The 17,928-nt window shown below is 38.4% G+C and overlaps 2 protein-coding genes across 3 annotated transcripts in view; one reads left to right on the plus strand and one right to left on the minus strand.

Annotated features, from left to right (window-relative positions):
- Positions 1–1,121, minus strand: part of TXNDC16 (thioredoxin domain containing 16) — a 125,873-nt gene extending 124,752 nt beyond the window's left edge. The window contains exon 1 of the mRNA XM_040478423.1: positions 898–1,121. The gene's annotated coding sequence lies outside the window, so the exon portion shown is untranslated. The remainder of the gene's footprint in view (positions 1–897) is intronic.
- A 569-nt stretch (positions 1,122–1,690) lies between these two features.
- GPR137C (G protein-coupled receptor 137C) overlaps positions 1,691–17,928 on the plus strand; it is a 66,213-nt gene continuing 49,975 nt past the window's right edge. Inside the window, exon 1 of one of the 2 annotated variants that reach the window (XM_040477145.1) lies at positions 1,691–2,189. In XM_040477145.1, coding sequence (XP_040333079.1) covers positions 1,776–2,189 — 414 coding nt within the window. In that variant the 5' untranslated portion in view covers positions 1,691–1,775. The remainder of the gene's footprint in view (positions 2,190–17,928) is intronic. The other variant, XM_040477144.1, reaches the window with a different exon arrangement.

Genomic DNA, 17,928 nt, shown 5'->3' on the forward strand with positions numbered 1-17,928 from the left:
AAACACACCAGTATCTGGCGCCTGGGTGAACCACTGTCCCAGAATCTGTAGTACAAAACGGACTTTAAAGTTCCCTGAAGATCACTTAGCTTGGAAAGAAGGTAGCAACACTCCTCTTGCACAAAACATTAGGACAAAGTATGGTGAGTTAGGGCAGGCAGAGTTGGTGGAACCAGTACATGTAGCAGTGTCTTTCACAGAGATACTGAATCTGTGATGTGCCACTCATTCTAAGGAAAATACATCATTTTGTGTCACTTTGCTCATTTTATTACCAAACACAAGAAAGAAAAAAAGAAAAAGTCAGCAATGTCATGTCAGTCCAATACAGGTTGGAAGTTCCCTCACTTATTTGCAGTAATAACACAGCATTTGTTTTGTACCTCCTGAGGCCCAAGAGTAGCGCCACCGTCCACCGAAAACAGGACTAAGGTTTGAAGGAATACGTGTGGAATTTAAGGAGTACAAACTATTCTACTTCTTCCTAGACAGTACGTTCATCAACGACTTACAGTTCTCTTTCTGCCTTTTTTCTCTAAACTTATGCCCAGAGCATCTTTCCAAATTCTAACTTTCAAAGACCCACATTCCCCCTACTCACTTGTCGCTTGGACCTCCATCTCATCCTAATACCCCTCTTCCTTTAAGACACATTTGCCGAGGAAATTTTTTGCTTCAAGCTTCATTTCACCCTTCTCATTCCATCCTCTCTCCCCACAAAGGGGTCATGTTTTTCTCGCCGCTTATGCAGGGGGAAAAAAGAAGAAAGCAAAGCGGCCCTCAGAAGGATCCGGGCGAGGCCCCTTCTAAGCCAAACTCCAGAACTCGATGGTGCGGCCCATCCGTGCTGGCGGAAACCACAGCCCCCTCGATTGAGGGACCAGCGCTGCCACTTACCTGCGGAGACCTGCGGGCCAGACCTACCCGGAAGGACCCGGACTGTTCCCGCAGCCAACAGTTGCCGCCACGTGAAGAAAAGGCAGAAGGCGGCGCCGTGCCCCTCTGGCGGGCAGCGGCTAACCGATGCGCCCACCTACTAGATAGAGCACAGCACTCAAGCCCTTCACACTTACTGCCACCACCGCACGGAGGGGTCGACCTGCAAAGCAAAAAAAAAACAACAAAAAAAACAACAAAAAAAACCAACCCCCAAGGCTCCTCCCTCTCCTCGTGCTCCCTACGTGCGGCCTCTCCAACCAATGGGAAGCGCAGGGGGCGGAGCGAAAGCCGCCCCAGGTGACAGGAGACTACTGAGTCCTCCCGCCGGCGCGAGCTGGCCGTGTAGTTGCCGGGCCAATCGGCAGTGTGGGTGGGGAGTGGAGGGGAGGGAGAAGGCGAGGAAAGTGGGTATCCAATCAGATCTCAGAGCCTTCGAGCGACGGGTCCTGTGGCCCGTGGCCTTCCGAGTGCAGCGCGCAGGGGGCGTGCCCACCTGGGCCAATCGGCGCGAGCCCACGGTGCGGAGCGAGCGCCTCAAATGCTCGGGTTTCTCAGCTGATTGTCTCCAGCCGAGAGTTGTTTTTTGCAGCTACCGAGCCGAGCCGCAGCAGGAGGAGCCGAGACCCCCGGAGAGGGGGGGGGCGGGCGGGGAGAGGAGGCGGGGTCCGGAAAACCGCGGCTGCTCTGCGCGGGGCTCCGGGTCCTGTCACGGCGCTTCCTGGGGTTGGAGGTTGGGGTGGGTGGGGGGTAAGGGGGAAATCCTTCTGCCCCTCGACGGCGGCTCCGAGTCCGGCCTCTTCCTTCCCGCGCTCTCTCGCCCGCTCCCCAGCCCCCTCATGAGGGTGCCTGTGCCGGGTCCGGCGGCCGGCCGCGAGCCCTCGACGCCCGGAGGTGGAGGCGCCGTCGCTGCCGCCTCAGGCGCCGCGGTGCCGGGCTCGGTGCAGTTGGCGCTGAGCATCCTGCACGCCCTGCTCTACGCCGCGCTCTTCGCCTTTGCCTACCTGCAGCTGTGGCGGCTGCTCCTCTATCGGGAGCGGCGGCTGAGTTACCAGAGCCTCTGCCTCTTCCTCTGTCTCCTGTGGGCAGCGCTCAGGACCACCCTCTTCTCCGCCGCCTTCTCGCTCAGCGGCTCCCTGCCCCTGCTCCGGCCGCCCGCTCACCTGCACTTCTTCCCCCACTGGCTGCTCTACTGCTTCCCCTCCTGTCTCCAGTTCTCCACGCTCTGTCTCCTCAACCTCTACCTGGCGGAGGTAAGGCGGGAGGACGGGCATGCGGGGCCGGGCGGGTGAGCGGGGCCGCGACGATCAACTCGGGCTGAGGGCCGGGGGGAGGGGGGAATCGGACAGTGAGAGGCGGACCCGAGAGCAGCTTGGGGAAACTGAGGCACGCCTGGAGTGTGCGCCAGTGTTCTCGCCCTAAACTTAAGAAGCGGATTGACTCGGTTTCTCAGAGGCTGGCGGGGTTGAGTGAGTGAGTGTGGGTTCCGACAACTTGAAACAGGACAACCCTTTGTTCGGTGTTTTGGCCCTCCGAGGTAAGGTGTTGGTGGCACCAACAAAGTGGCATCGCAAGAAGTAGCGGCCCCGGTAGCTCCGCCAAAGCTGGACTGTGTTGAGAGAGGTTGGATGCTGAGGTAGCAGCAGCTCTGCTGAAGCTGGACTGCTGCCAGCCATTACGTCACCAGGCAGAGCTGTTCCTCTGCTATTGTTGCTGCGTTTCTTTTATTAGAAGCTTATATTCCCTCCTGCATCTCCTTTCCTGTGGCTCGATAAGCCTCACACAAATTCCGTTCGATAAGTTCCCCAGCAGGGTTAATGATCGATAACCGATGCCGAGGGTCTGTATAAAGACCTCTGTAACGCTCTTAATGTTGGCCCCACTTGCTCCATGCTTTGGCTATATATCTTACCTCTTCTAGCCTAGTGGTTTATTTAGAGCTAATTAAGATAGAAAATACGAGCTTAACCTATGACTGTTGCGGAAACAAACCACTAAACTGTTTTTGCAATAACTTAATAGCTGGAACCTAATCACACCCCCTTTCTCTTTTATGGGGAATTGCTGGTTGGGTTGCATTGTTCTGCAGCGCTTAGGTATTTGACCCATTTCAAACAGGTTTGAGAGTGGAAGGTTGTCAATCATGTGTGTCAGCTAGTGGAATTTAAGCCACAGAATTTTGAGAATTCCCCAAAAACTCTCCCTTCCCCTCCCCCACCAAAAAAAAAAAAAAAAAGCTTGAGGAGGGGTGGAAACAAGGTGACATCATATGCTTAATACTGACTAATATAGAACAATATTGGTCTATGCAGCTAATCCTCTCAAAGGCTTTTGGAGGTGATGAGAATTAACATAGTTCTGTGCAAAAGTAAAAAAAAAAAAAATTTGAGGCAGATTGTTTATATTCCCTGTGTAAACCAACTCTTTTCTCCCATAATAGATGGGGAAGTAGAATGCATAATTTTAAAATTACAGTCATAACTTCAGCTTTTTACCACACTGAAAACAACAGTTGAAAATAAGAAACAAAACTAATTTAACTTGAATTCTTTTCCTTCCCCACCCTTTGGAAGTCCAAGCAATATAACGACAAAACCGAAACAGTAAAAAGCAAAAGTAAAAAGCATGGATAATCATAAATCACATAATCATGCCGTAGTCATGTCACTTATTTGATGATGTTCTCATCTTCTAGTTGTTGTTTAAGCTTCTGTTTTAACACTTCTGTCCTTTATAGTTAAATCGATACATTGTGTTCTTCCTGACACCATTTCTGATAGAATACCAGAGACCTCTCATTTGTTTTACTCTAGCTTCAGATATAATTTACCTGAAAGAGACTAGCAATTCTTATGCCATGATCATCAGATAATTTGTTTTTCCCCTATACATTTGGACTTATAAAATCATATTAATAATTCACTGTAAAAATATTAAGCATTTCATAAAGTAGCCAAATACTCATTTTTTTTACCTTTTTTTACCTTTTTAGATATAAGATATGCTACAAAGGGCGTAAATCTTAAGTGTACATCTAGGTGAAATTTTATGTGTGCCTACACTCGTGTTACCACCACCCAGACTAAGACAGACGGCATTTCTGGTGCCCCAGAAGATTCCCTTGTGCCCTCTCCCAGTCATACCTCTCACCTTGAGGTAATCACAAAGTGGCTAAACACTATCACAATAGTAAAAGCGTCTATAGTGAAGTTCAAAATTATGAAAGTATGCTTCTACAGCATAAACTGCATCATATCTAGATTGGGTTTTCATACTTTTAATTGCTGATGTTCCAAGCTAAATGAGGAAGAATTAAAAGTCTAAAAGTCTTGCTAAGGGAATCTTTTGTTTGTGTGATGTACTTTTCAAAAAGCAGTAAAATACAATAAACCAAGACACTGTAATTCAGAAAGAAGATAGATCAAAGCTTTTTCCTTTTGGAGTGTCTCCTAAAATTATAGATTGTCTGTGCTTCTCTTTTTATAATGAAATTAACAAACTTAAGACACATAACTGTACTTAAAACAACAAATTTTCAACTGAGAAAGCTATCTTGACCAAAAACCATTTCCTTATTCATTAGAAAAAAATCCAGAGGAATCTGTATTTAAAAGAGAATTTGAACTTACATTATTAGAAGTACACTTTCAATTGATCCTTCTGAATTAATGAAGCTTTTTCAGTGAGTTCTTGGTATTGTAGAAGGATGGTAGGGAAAGCCTATGTAGTGGCAAATAATGAAACGTAACTGACATTTGATTTTTTTTTTTTTACCTGTTTGAATAGTTGTACTTCTTGATTACCAAATCATGCTCTTTGCTGTCATTAAATGCCAATTTCATCTTACTGTCAGCCTCTTTAAAGCACTTGTTGCATACATTTCTCACTGATTAAAAACATTCTAACTTTAAGGACTTAGTTACAAAGAACCATGGAGCAATATAAAAATAAAGTTAGAAAAACAACCATTACTACTTTGAATGCATTTTGGTGGTTCGTCTAAAACTCACTCAGTTTTCAAAAAGTTAAAACTACCTAAATCACTCTTTCTTTTGTTGACTACACTTGAGTGGAATTGAGATAAGGACAAGTAGCCCTTTTGAAATAACTAGACTTTTCAACTTAACCTCCTGGAAGCAGATAGTTGGGGGGAAAAAAAAACTGTACACTAATCTAAAAACACCTACTAAACTTTTTCTGGCATGATCAATAGAACAGGTACTTTACCAAAGAAAGGTTCACACTCCTGCACTTTTACCAGGGAAGACTTTAGTCTTTAAAATAGATTATCTGATAAAAAGATGCTACCTGCCACTGGAACAAGTAAAAGCACTTAAGATGAGAGTTGATAGTATACTATCTTTGGAGTATTGTTATATACCCCAGAATCAACGAGTTCATCTTCAAGGCCCATGTTAACATTTTTTTCTTGCAGTTTTGTAACATGATTGCCAGTTGCTTAATTGGGATAAAATATGGTGACCTAATCACAATGCCAAAACAACCAGGAAAATTAAATTTAGGAAAATTAAACTCCTACAATCATGGATGCTATCATTGTGCCTGACAATGAATACATTCTTCCAAATACCGATGATAGGTCAAATAGTGTGTAGTTAAACTTACATGTACTAGGGTGTCGTTATAATGTTTTGTGATTTCTCACAAAAGCATTCCACCACCAAAAATGGAAATTCTTTAAGGATAAGTTACTTTATTATATTTTTATCTCATGGCAGCTAGAACAATGGTGAATATATTATTGAATGACAATCTGGAAAAGGCCAAATCTAGAAAATATTTAGCCATCTAAAATTTGGACATTAACTTCATTTTGGTGAACATTTGAAGTAAATTATTTATGTACTTTCTAAGGTCTTTATGTTTTCTACTGAAAAGCTTGCCTATGGTATGAATGCCAAGATTCTTTTGGATTATTGTGACATAACTAGATAAAAGTTCATTTTGGTTACCACAGGTAAAATATTAGTAATGAAACCACTTTAATATATCTGAGTTTTGCTTAGCAATACTATTTTTATATCATGGTAAATGGCACATAGTAATTAGGACTTTGCTAATTTGGTTTCAACAAAATCTATTAAATAGAAAATCTGTAAAACAAGTCTCACATCATGAGTCAGTTACTATTTGCTGGAAATAGTGGTTTTAGTTCAATGTTGGATTTTGTAACATTTGTCTTCACAACCCCCATGATACAGGTAGATACAAGCAGGGTGTGATTTTTCCAAGGTTAAATGGCTATGCATCAGATGTAAAGCTACCATATAGCCAAAGGCTATAAAGTCTTATCAAGTGATTGATCCTTATAATATATTCTGATGGTCACCACCAACTTTTCATTATTTAGTACTTTACTATTTGCTTTCCCACTTTCCCCCATTTCAAACCTTTGCCCTCTCCAGCAAACTCTTTCTTCCCCCTTCATTCTCAACATATGACCCTCAGCTCCTAGTTTATAGAAGTAGAAACCAGGGCCATCTGGCTGAACAAAGATTCAGAAAAATACCTTAAAATGCTGCAGAGAGTATTCAGTCTTTTTCAAAGAAGTGAAGAAATTCCTCAGAGGTAAAAAACAAACACACACACACACACACACACACACACACACACACACACAGAGTGAATGCAGAATGTTAAAGTACCACACAGATGTTTGCCTTGGGGTTGGAGGTGGTTATTAGCTGCTTCCTGCTGGCCTAAAGCTTGGATGTTAATTTTATGTGTTGGGGGTCTGGGAAGGTGACATTGGAGGCAATACCTTGTGATGAAGTCTAATCAGAGACTTCATTCCCTCCAACTTAATCCCAGAATTCTCAAAGTGTATATCTTCAGTGAATGGACTATGAAAAATAAGCATTTTGTCAAAGGTTGATGATGGGCTTTGTGCCTCTCTCTGCCTTGGTCTTGGGTGATGGAGGTACAAATTGGGAAAGAAAAGTCTTTCCTGAGAATGCATGGCAAATTTATTCTCACACAAGTTCACACCACTTCTGTCAACTTGGAGAAAAAAATAAAACCCAAACTGAAAATGTAGTTTATTGGTATCCTGGCTTGGTAGTAACCTCAAGAACCTGGAAGGAGCACATGCAAATCATTTGTTGACAAGTATACTTTAAAGTTTTTTTTTAATGTTTATTTTTCAGAAAGAGAGAGCACGTGCAGGTAGAGGAGGGGCAGAGAGACAGGGAGACACAGAATCCAAAGCAGGTTCCAGGCTCTGAGCTGTCAGCACAGAGCCTGATGCAGGGCTTGAACTCAGGAACTGAACTGAGAGATCATGACCTGAGCCAAAGTCGGACACTTAACTGACTGATCCACCCAGGTGCCCCTTGAGAAGTATACCTTAAACCCAGAATCCTAACAGATAAAATTTCACAGAACATAAGCATAAGATGAAAAATTACACTACAGAATCTACACTACCAAGATTAAAGATGTTAGAATTATCAAATACATAACAAAATTTTTATGTGAATTAAGAAAGTAAAAAGTATTGATATATGACTTTAAAACTTTAGGCACATTTGGAAATCATTTTTAAATTAAAAATATTAAAATTAAAAACTGGAATGAATGGTTAAACAACAGATTAAACAAAGAAATTAGTGAAGATCTGAAAGTAAGATAACCCAGAATATAGCTCAGAAAAATAAAAAATCAAAACTATGAACAGGGATTAAGGGAGAATGAAAATAGAATGAACAGGTCATTATATGTCTAATTGGAATTTCAGAGAAATTCTTCAAAAGAATAAAGACTTAGAATTTGCCCAAATTAATGAAAGACACCAAGTTTCTGATTATGAAATCCCCCCGTCAGCCTGCTCATGCTTTCTCTCTCTCAAAAATAAACATTTAGAAAAGATTTTAAAAGTATGATACAGAAATCATGGAACTGAAAATAACACAAAATCTGATGTGAAAATTCATTTGAGGGTTCATCAGCAGACTAGATCAAACAGAAGAAAGGATAATGAACTCAAAAACAAGTCATTGGAAATAATTCAGTCAGAAGAGGAAAAATAGAATGAGAAAGAATGAACAAAGCTAAAGAGACTTGTAGTACACCATCAAACAGACCAGTATATGCATTGAGTCCTAGATGGGAAAGAGACAGAGAAAGGACCAGAAGGCTTATTCAAAGAAATAATGGCTGAAAACTTCCCAAATCTGGAGTAGGAAATGGACATCCAGATCCAAGAGGCCAGAAGATTATTAAAAAAGAGGAATCCAAAGAAAGACAAATTATAATCAAGTAGTCAAAAGCCAAAATTATTTTTAAAAACAGAAGAATAGAGCCTTTTCACTTACAAAGGAATCCCTATAGGACTGTAAACAGATTTTTCAACAGATATCTTGTAGGCCAGAAAAAGTGGGATGATCTAAAGTGCTGAGAAAAAAATAACTGCCAACAAAGAATAATATTTACTTTGTAAAAATATCCTTCAAAAATGGGAAAATAATGACTTTTCCAGATAAACAAAAGCTGAAGGAGTTCATCAACTGCCTTACAAAATACATACCTGCCTTGCAAAATAATGCCAAAGAGAATTCTTCAAGTTAAAACGATGGTAAAAAGCCACATAATAGCATAATTATGAAACCCATGTAAAGATAAATACATAGACAAATATAGAATTGTATTATTGTAATGGTGGCGATTAAATCATTTTTAATTCCAGTATAAATGTTAAGGAAAAATGATTATAAAAATGTTAAAAGATACACAAAGTGGTACAACAAAAAAATGTTAAGGGGGAGAAGTTAAAGTATAGAGTTTTTGTATACAGTTGAACTTAAGTTATTATCAGCTTAAACTGTTATATTTTTTGTACACCCCAAGGTAACTACTCACACATACCTATAGAAGTTATACAATAGTAAAAGGGAAAGGAATCAAAGCTTATCAATACAAAAAAAAATCAACAAATCACAAAGGAGAATAGCAAATGATGAAAAGACAGACCAAAGAATAACAAGACTAAGAAAAATATCAACAAAATGGCAATAGTAAATCCTTAGTTATTAATAATTACTTTAAATGTAAATGGTTTAAACTCCCCAATCAAATCATTTAGAGTTAACTGAGTTGAAAATAATAATATAAGACCCAACTATATACTGTCTACAAGAAACTTACTTCAGATTTAAGAATACATATAGACTGAAAGCAAATACTAACAGAACTGAAGGAAGAAATAGACAGTAATAGCATAATAGTAGGAGACTTCAATACCCCATTTTTAATAATGGATAGAATATCCAGACAGATGTTCAAAAAGGAAACAAAGCACTTGAGTAACACTATACACCAAATGAATCTAACAGACATATGCAGAACATTTCACCCAACAGCAGCAGAATACACACTCTTCTCAAGCACATATGGATCTTTCCCCAGGGTAGATGACATGTTAAATCACAAAGTAGGTCCTCACAAATTTGACAAGACTGAAACCAAGTTTTTTTTTTTTTTTTCTGACCACAATGAAATGAAAATTAAAAAGCAATTGCAGAAGTAAAATTGGAAAATTCACAACTTTGGAAATTAACACCCTCTTGAACAGCCATTGGGTCAAAGAAGAAATAAAAAAGGAAATTAGAAAATATCTCATGACAGGGGCTTCTGGGTGGCTTAGTCGGTTAAGTGTCCGACTTTGGCTCAGGTCATGATCTCACAGTTCATGAATTCGAGCCCCACATCAGGCTCTGTGTTGACAGCCTGGAGCCTGCTTCAGATTCTGTGTCTCCCCCTCTCTCTGTTCCTCCTCTGCTCGCTCACTCTCTCTCAAAAGTAAATAAAGATTTTTAAAAAATTTTTTAATATCTCATAACAAAGGAAAATACAACATACCCACACTTATGTGAACAAAAGTAGCACTAAGAAATCTGTAGTGATAAATGCCTACATTAACAAAGAACAAAGATCTTATATGAACAGTCTAAACCTACAACTCAAGGAGCTAGAAAAAGAACCCACTAAGCCCAAAGTTAGTGGAAGGAAGGAAATAGCAATGATCAGAGTAGAAATAAATGAAATAGAGAATAGAAAACTACAGAAAAAAAAAAACAGTGAAATTTAGAAAAAAAGAAAAGAAAATTATAAGTGAAAGAAGAGACTTCACAACTGATGCCACAGAAATAAAAAGTCTGAAAAGACCTATACCTGGTATGGAGAGCAAATCAGTAATCAAAAACCTACCAACAGAGCAAAGTTTAGATTCAGATGGCTTCACTGGAGAATTCTACCAAACATTTAAAAAATTCATGACAGTTTTTCTTACACACTCCCTCCAAAAATTGAAAAGAACATTTCCTGGGGTGCCTGGGTGGGTCAGTCAGTTAAGCATCTGACTTCAGCTCAGGTCATTATCAGTTCATGAGTTTGACCCCCACATCGGGCTCTGAGCTGTCAGCACTGCTTGGGATTCTGTGTCTTCCTCTCTCTTCCCCTCTACTGCTCATGCTGTGTCTCTCTTTCTCCCAAAAATAAATAAATATGAAAAGAAATTTTAAAAATAAAACATTTCCTAACTCATTTTATAGGGCCAACATCACCCTGATACCAAACCCAGCCAAAGACAATACATGAAATCTACAGGCCAATATCCAGATAAATATAGATGTAAAAATCCTCAAGAAAATATGAGTAAATTTAATCCAAGAGCACAGTAAAAGGATCATACACCAAGTTGGATTTGTCTCTGGGATGCAAGAATGGTTCAACATAGAAAAATCAATTAATGCAGTACACCATATTAACAGAATAAAGGATAAAGTTATGTGATCGTTTCAATAGATACAGAAAAGCATTTGACAAAATTTAACATTCTTTCATGATAAAAACTCTCAACAAAGTAGGAATAAAAGAAAATTACCTCAACATAATAAAGGCCATATATGAAAAGCTATAAGTAACATCATTTTAATACGTCTTGAAATATGGCCTAATTTTCCTTTTGGTTTCTTTTTTAACCCGATGGTTGTTCAAGAACGTGTTGTTAAATTTCCACATAGTCGTGAATTTTCCATTTTTACTTCTGTTTTTGAAAAATATAAGGAACATAAAAATTTAAATATATTAAATATAAGGGCATACAAACAGTGATCATTCATGGAATAAAATTTCCAACAACAGGATACACTTTCTTTTTATTAAGGAACAGTTTTAGAAATTGAGCACATACTAGAGCATGAAAGCAACATTAACAAATTAGAGACAGTGACGAAGTGATTGAGAGTACATCTCAATACCAGCTGTGCCTATGTCCCTTCTCCATAAATGGGTAATAATAATGCCCATCCCATAGGGTTGTTATGAGGACTAAATGATACCAAATTCAGAAAAAGTAATTATGGGGGCACCTGGGTGGCTCAGTCAGTTAAGTGTAAGATTTCAGATCAGGTCATGATCTCATGGTTCATGAATTTGAGCCCCACATTGGGCTCTCTGCTGCCAGTGCAGAGCCCACTTCGGATCTTTTGTCCCCCTCCCTCTCTCTACCCCTACCCCACTTGTGTTCTCTCTCTCTCAAAAATAAACATCTAAAAATTTGTTGTTAAAAATAAAGGAAAGGGGCGCCTAGGTGGCTCAGTTAAGCATCCAACTTCAGCTCAGATCATGATCTCACGGTCAGTGGGTTTGAGCCCCATGTCAGGCTCTGTGCTGATGGCTCAGAGCCTGGAACCTCTTCAGATTCTGTGTCTCCCTCTCTGTCTGCCCCTCTCTTGCTCATGTTCTCTCTCTCTCTCAAAAATATATAAACATTTAAAAAATAAATAAAGGAAAAAGTAATTATGAAAAATAACAGCAAATATTAGCAAATCAAATCCAAAACTATGCATAAAAGATAACACATCCTGACCAAATTTTTTTATCCCAAGAATGCAACATTGATTTAACATTCAAAAATCAACATAATAAGGGCGCCTAGGTGGCTCAGTCGAGTAAGCAGCCGACTTTGGCTCAGGTCATGATCTCATGGTTCTTGAGTTTGAACCTGGTGTTAGTCTCTGTGCTGACAGCTCAGAGCCTGGAGCCTGCTTCAGATTCTCTGTCTCCCTCTCTCTCTGCCCCTCCCCCCACTCATACTCTGTCTCTATCAAGAATGAATAAATGTTAAAAAATCTTTTTAAATCAACATAATAAACCTTATTGACAATGTAAAGGAGAAAATCATATCCTCTCAATAAATGCAGAAAAAGGATTTGACAAAATTCAACAACATGATTTTTTTTAAAAATCAACTTTTAGCAAAATATGGTAAAGAAGAGAAATTCCTCAATATAGCAAAGAACATTTATAAAAAACTTATAGCCAACATTATACTTAATAATGAAAGATTGAAAGATTACTTCCATGCCTGGCTGGCTCAGTTGGTAGACCATGTGACTCTTGATTTCAGGGTCATGGATTCAAGCCCCACATTGGGTATAAAGATTACTTGAAAGGGAGAAAGAGAAAGAGGGAGGAAGGAAAGGAAAGGAAAGGAAAGGAAGGAAGGAAGGAAGGAAGGAAGGAAGGAAGGAAGGAAGGAAGGAAGAAAGAAGAAAGAACGAAGAATTGGAAGGAGAGAAATAAAATTGCCTCCATTGTAGGAGAGAGAGAGGAAGAAAGAGGAAGAAAGAAAGATACATTACTCCCTAGGACAAGAAGATACTTCACTTCTTATCATGGCCATTGTGCTAGAGGCCCTAGACATTGCAGTAAGGTAAGAAAAAAAAAAAAAATTTAAAAATTAAAAAAAAAAAAACCCAAAAGCCCCCCCCCCCCCCGCCAAATAACCCAATTAAAAATGGGCAGAAGACATGAACAGACATTTCTGAAAAAAAGATACAGATGGTCAATATACCCATGAAAAGATGCTCAACATCACTAATCATCAAGGAAATGCAAATCAAAACCATAATGAGATATCACTTCACACCTGTCAGAATGGCTAAAATCAACAACAAAAGAAATGCCAAATGCTGGCGAGGGGATGTGGAGAAAAAGAAAAACTTGTGCACTGTTGGTGGGAATGCAAAGTGGTGCAGCCATGTGGAAAACGGTATGGAGGTTCCTCAAAAAATTTAAAATAGAACTACCATACCATATAATCCTATCCTGGGTATTTACCCCCCAAATACAAAAAAATACTGGGTATTTATCTAAAGAATATGAAAGAATACAAAAACCCTAGTTTGAAAAGATATATTCACCCCTATGTTAATTGCAGCATTATTTATAATAGCCAAGACATGGAAACAGCCCAAGTGTCTATCAATTGATGAATGGATAAAGTAGATGTGGTATAAGTATATACAATGGAATATTATTCAGCCATAAAAATCAATGAAATCTTGCCATTTGCAACAACATGAATGGATCTAAAGGGTATAATGCTAAGTGAAATAAGTCAGAGAAAACATGCCATATAATTTCACTCATACATGGAATTTAAGAAACATTTGTAGGTAATATGATTGTTTACGTACAAAATCCTAATAAATCAACAAAAAATTGTTGTAGCTAATAAGTGAATTTAAGAAGCTTGCATGATATGACTATATTTTATATACTAGCAGAAAACAATTAGAAAATGAAATAAAAATAGTGCACCACAAATTAAAATACTTAGAAATATATGTCATAATAGATGTGCAAGTCTTCTACAATGAAAAGAAGACAACTACTGAGAGAAATTAAAGAAGCCCTAAGTAAATGGTAAAGTGGACCCTGGAAAACTCACTATTATTAAGATGTCATTTGTCCCCCAAATTCACCTATACATTCAATGTAATCCTCATTAAAATCTCAGGATTTTTTAGTAGTGATTGCCATGATGATTTAAAAATGTAAGTGGAAAGGGGTCCTGGGTAGCTCAGGCAACTGAACACCTAGTTCTTGGTTTCTACTCAGGTCATGATCTCACAATTCATGTGTTTGAGTCCCCACGCTGGGCTTTGAACTGGCAGTGGATGTCCTTCTTAGGGTTCTCTCTCCCTCTCTCGGCCCCTTCGCCGTCTCTCTCCCTTTCTCTCTCTCAAAATAAATAAATAATACTTTTAAAATAAATGAATAAAATAAAAATGTATATGGAAATACAAAGGACTTAAAATAGCTGAAACAATTATGAAAAAGAATGAAGTTGGAGAATCATACTACCTGATTTTAAGATTTATTATAAAGTTACAGTAATCAAGACATTGTAATAATGGGAAAAAATAGACATGTAGGTCAATGAGGCAGAATAAATCCAGAATTAGGCTCATACATATGTAGTTAATTGATTTTTTTTTTTTTTTACAAAGATGTGAAGGTAATTTAGGGAGGAAATGAATGCTATTTTTAAACAATGGTGCTGAAATAACTGGTTGTCCATATTGAAAAAACTGAATATTGATTCTTACCTCACACCACACACAGAAATCTACTTGACATGGATTATAAGCCTAAATATAAAAGCTAAAACTTGTGGAAGAAAAAAAAAGAAAATCTTCATTGCCTTGAAGGAGACAAAGATTTCTTAGGAAACAAAAACATGAACCAAAATCGACAAATAAGACTTTATAAAAATTAAACTTGTTTGCAAGGCAGATAAGGAAAAGGCAAGTTACAGACTGGGAGAAAATATATCTGACAACAAACTTGTATCCAGAATATATCAAGATCTCTTACAGCTCAATTATAATAAAATTCAATAAGAAACACATGAAAAGATAATCAAAATAATTAGGAAAATGAAAACTAAAACCACAATGAGATGCCACTAAATATAGTAGAAAGACTAAAATTAAAAACACTGACTATACCAATATTGGCAAAAATGGAGATTAATTGGAATGCATGCACTGATGATAGGAACATAAAGTTTTACAGCCACTTTGGAAAACGGCAGTTTCTAAAAAGGAAAACAAACTTGTCATAAACCTAGAGATTCCCAAAAGAAATGAAAGCATATGTCTGTACAAAAACTTGAATATGAATGTTCACAGCAACTTTATCAAACTAAAATTAACGTAGATGTCCAACAAAACCAGGGATAAACAAATGTGGTATATCCATACAAAGGAGTACTACTCAGCAGTAAAAGGAGGAACGAGCCATTAATAGACAAAACAACATGAATGAATCTAAATATTGGTAGGCAGAATGAAAGAATCCAGACAAAAATGAACTCACACTATATTACATTTATATTAAATTTTAGAAAATCCAAACTAGGGATGCCTGGGTGGCTCAGTCGGTTAAGCATTCGACTTCAGCTCAGGTCATGATCTCACGGTTTGGGGGTTCAAGCTCTGCATCAGCCTCTGTGTTGATAGCTCAGAGCCTGGAGTGTGCTTCAGATTCTGTGTCTCCCTCTTTCCCTGCCCTTCCCCCCCCCCTCAAAATGAACATAATAATTTAAAAAATAAAAATCAAACTAACCTATAGTCATAGAAACTGGATCACCAGTTGCTTGAAGCCTGAGGCAGAAGGGAGGATGTACAACAGAGGTATAGGATGAAATTGAGAGGGTGTGGACATATTCTATATTTGATTGTTTTGGTGGTATATGTATGCATAACAAAACTCACCAAATTGTGCACCCTAAATACATGCAGTATGTTGTACATATATTATTCCTCAATGAAATTGACCCCCCTCAAAAAAAAAAAAAAAAAACCCTCAACCCAGTAAAGAATTCTGCTTGCAATTTACTCCAAGAATAAAATCTAAAGTGGGGAAGAAATGTAAAAAGTGCAGCCCCATCATGTACCAGTTCTACATAGCTTCGTAAAGTTACTTGGGTAAATTATTTAACTTCTCAGTACCTATTTTCCCATTTATAAAAATGAGAATAACAATACTACCTACCTCATAGAATCATTGTGACAACTAAATTACATAATTCATGTAAAATCTGCAGAGTGGCCCCTGGCATATATGTTGATTATTAGCTATTAATACTAAATTTCAAAGAATTGGAATTCCATAGACCATATTCTGTCACCACCAAAACATTGTTTGAATTCAGCAGCAAAAATAATGTGTGAAATTTTATTTGGTAAAACTTCAAACACATATGAACGCATAGATAAAGGAAAGAATCACAATGGAATTTAGAAAATACTTAGAACATGAACTTAGAACGTAGAACTAAAAATATTACATAACAGAACTTGAATGAAGCAGCTAAGTTGGCATGCAAGAAGCAAATCTAGAACTTTAAATGTTTACACCAGAAGAGAACCTAAAATTTAACAAGCTAAGCATCCAATTTTAGTTAGAAAAAGGAAAATAGAATAAGCCCAAAGGAAACAAGCAAAAAGAAATGAATGTAGAGATTAATAAAATTAATCTGAAAACAGACAAGAAAGAGGCTTAACAAAGCCAAAAGCTACCCCCTACCTCTCTTCATATCAGCTTCTTCAGGGAAGACCACGCACGTGCTCACCATCTTCTTCAGCCATGCGAATGTCTTTGCCCCATCACTCTGCCAAAATAGCTGTTACCTTAAGCCACAGTGAACTTCATGTCAACAAGTTCATTACACATTTTTCAGTCCTCACCCAAGTTAATCACTCAGCATCAAATGACCATATTTTTCTTTCTAACACTTACACTGCATAGCACTTTTGCTAGCACACTGTTCTGGATTCTTTTTTTTTTTTTTTTTTTTTTAACTACCTCACTAGCTGCTGTTCAATCTCTGCCTTGCCAACAGAGGTTCACGTTTCTTAAGACCTGAGCCTTGGGCCCCTGTTCTTCCCAAGTGATCACATCCACACTCATGGCATCATGCCACCTAAAAGCAAATGACTCATACAAATCATACATCTTCTAACATCTCTTAACATTCTAACATTCACTTCTCTCCACCCACAACAGCTGGCACAAGCTACAACCATTTATTGCACGTCTATGGCAGTTAGCCTTCTAATTACTGTGTATGTATCCTCTGGTTGCCACCATTCCATTCTGCACACTGTTGCCAGTTATCTTTTTAAACAAAAATCTAATTTATTATAAAAGTCCCACCCCCAGATTCCTCCATTGGCTCTGATCACTCTTAGAATAAAGACAAATTCTCTCATACATGTTAGAAGACACTTCATGGTTCCAACCTCATTTTATACTGTGTTCCTCCTTATTCCTCATCATGCCAGCCACACTTAGCATTCTTTCAGTCCTTTGTACTTGCCGTCTCCCTTATACCACAGAACCTTTCTATGTTCTTTTCCCTCTTCTTAGAATGTTTTTTTTCCTTTGCTTAGTTAACTCTTAGCTCCAAGGTAACAGTTCTTCAGGAAAGCCTTCATTTAACTATCCAACCAGATTAGATTCCAAAATTATAGACTCTCAGAGCATTATGCTCCTTTCCTTCATATCATTTGCACATTTGTGATTTTATATTTGTGTGATTTATTTGTGAAAGCTTACTGGACTGTAAGCATTATTAGAATAAGGACCAGTCTATTCTTCCTGTTTCCCTAGCACCTAACTTAACACCTGGCATGTAATTGGTGTTTAATAAATATTTATTGAATGGATAAGCCCCTTGTTCACCATATCTTAAATATTCTGGGGTGAAGGAATCCCTGAATATATAGTTTCACAGCAGAACTTTCTCCATTCATTTTTCATTTTTTCCCCTCTTTTTCCAATTATCTACCTCCTCCCCTCAAAAAGAATGTTTGCTTTAAACAGGGATCTCAAACTCAAATGCCCAGAGAGCCCTGGACACTCCATTTGAGAGATAACAGGGAGTGGTAAGTAACTGTTGTCAACTAGAAAGCACATATCTAAAGAGGACAGCCACATTAATTCAGTTCCAGCTGTGAGCTGGCACTGCCAAATCATCTGATTTTTCATGAGAAGTCAGAAGTTTGGATTTTTTTAAATGGGAAATCTAAATAATGACAGGAGGGGGGAAGGAAAAAAAAAAAAAAAGAGGTTAGAGTGGGAGAGAGCCAAAGCATAAGAGACTCTTAAAAACTGAGA

This window comes from Herpailurus yagouaroundi, unplaced genomic scaffold (genome assembly GCF_014898765.1).
Source record: "Herpailurus yagouaroundi ecotype Mexico unplaced genomic scaffold, PumYag 141, whole genome shotgun sequence".
In the NCBI taxonomy this organism is placed as follows: domain Eukaryota; kingdom Metazoa; phylum Chordata; class Mammalia; order Carnivora; family Felidae; genus Herpailurus; species Herpailurus yagouaroundi.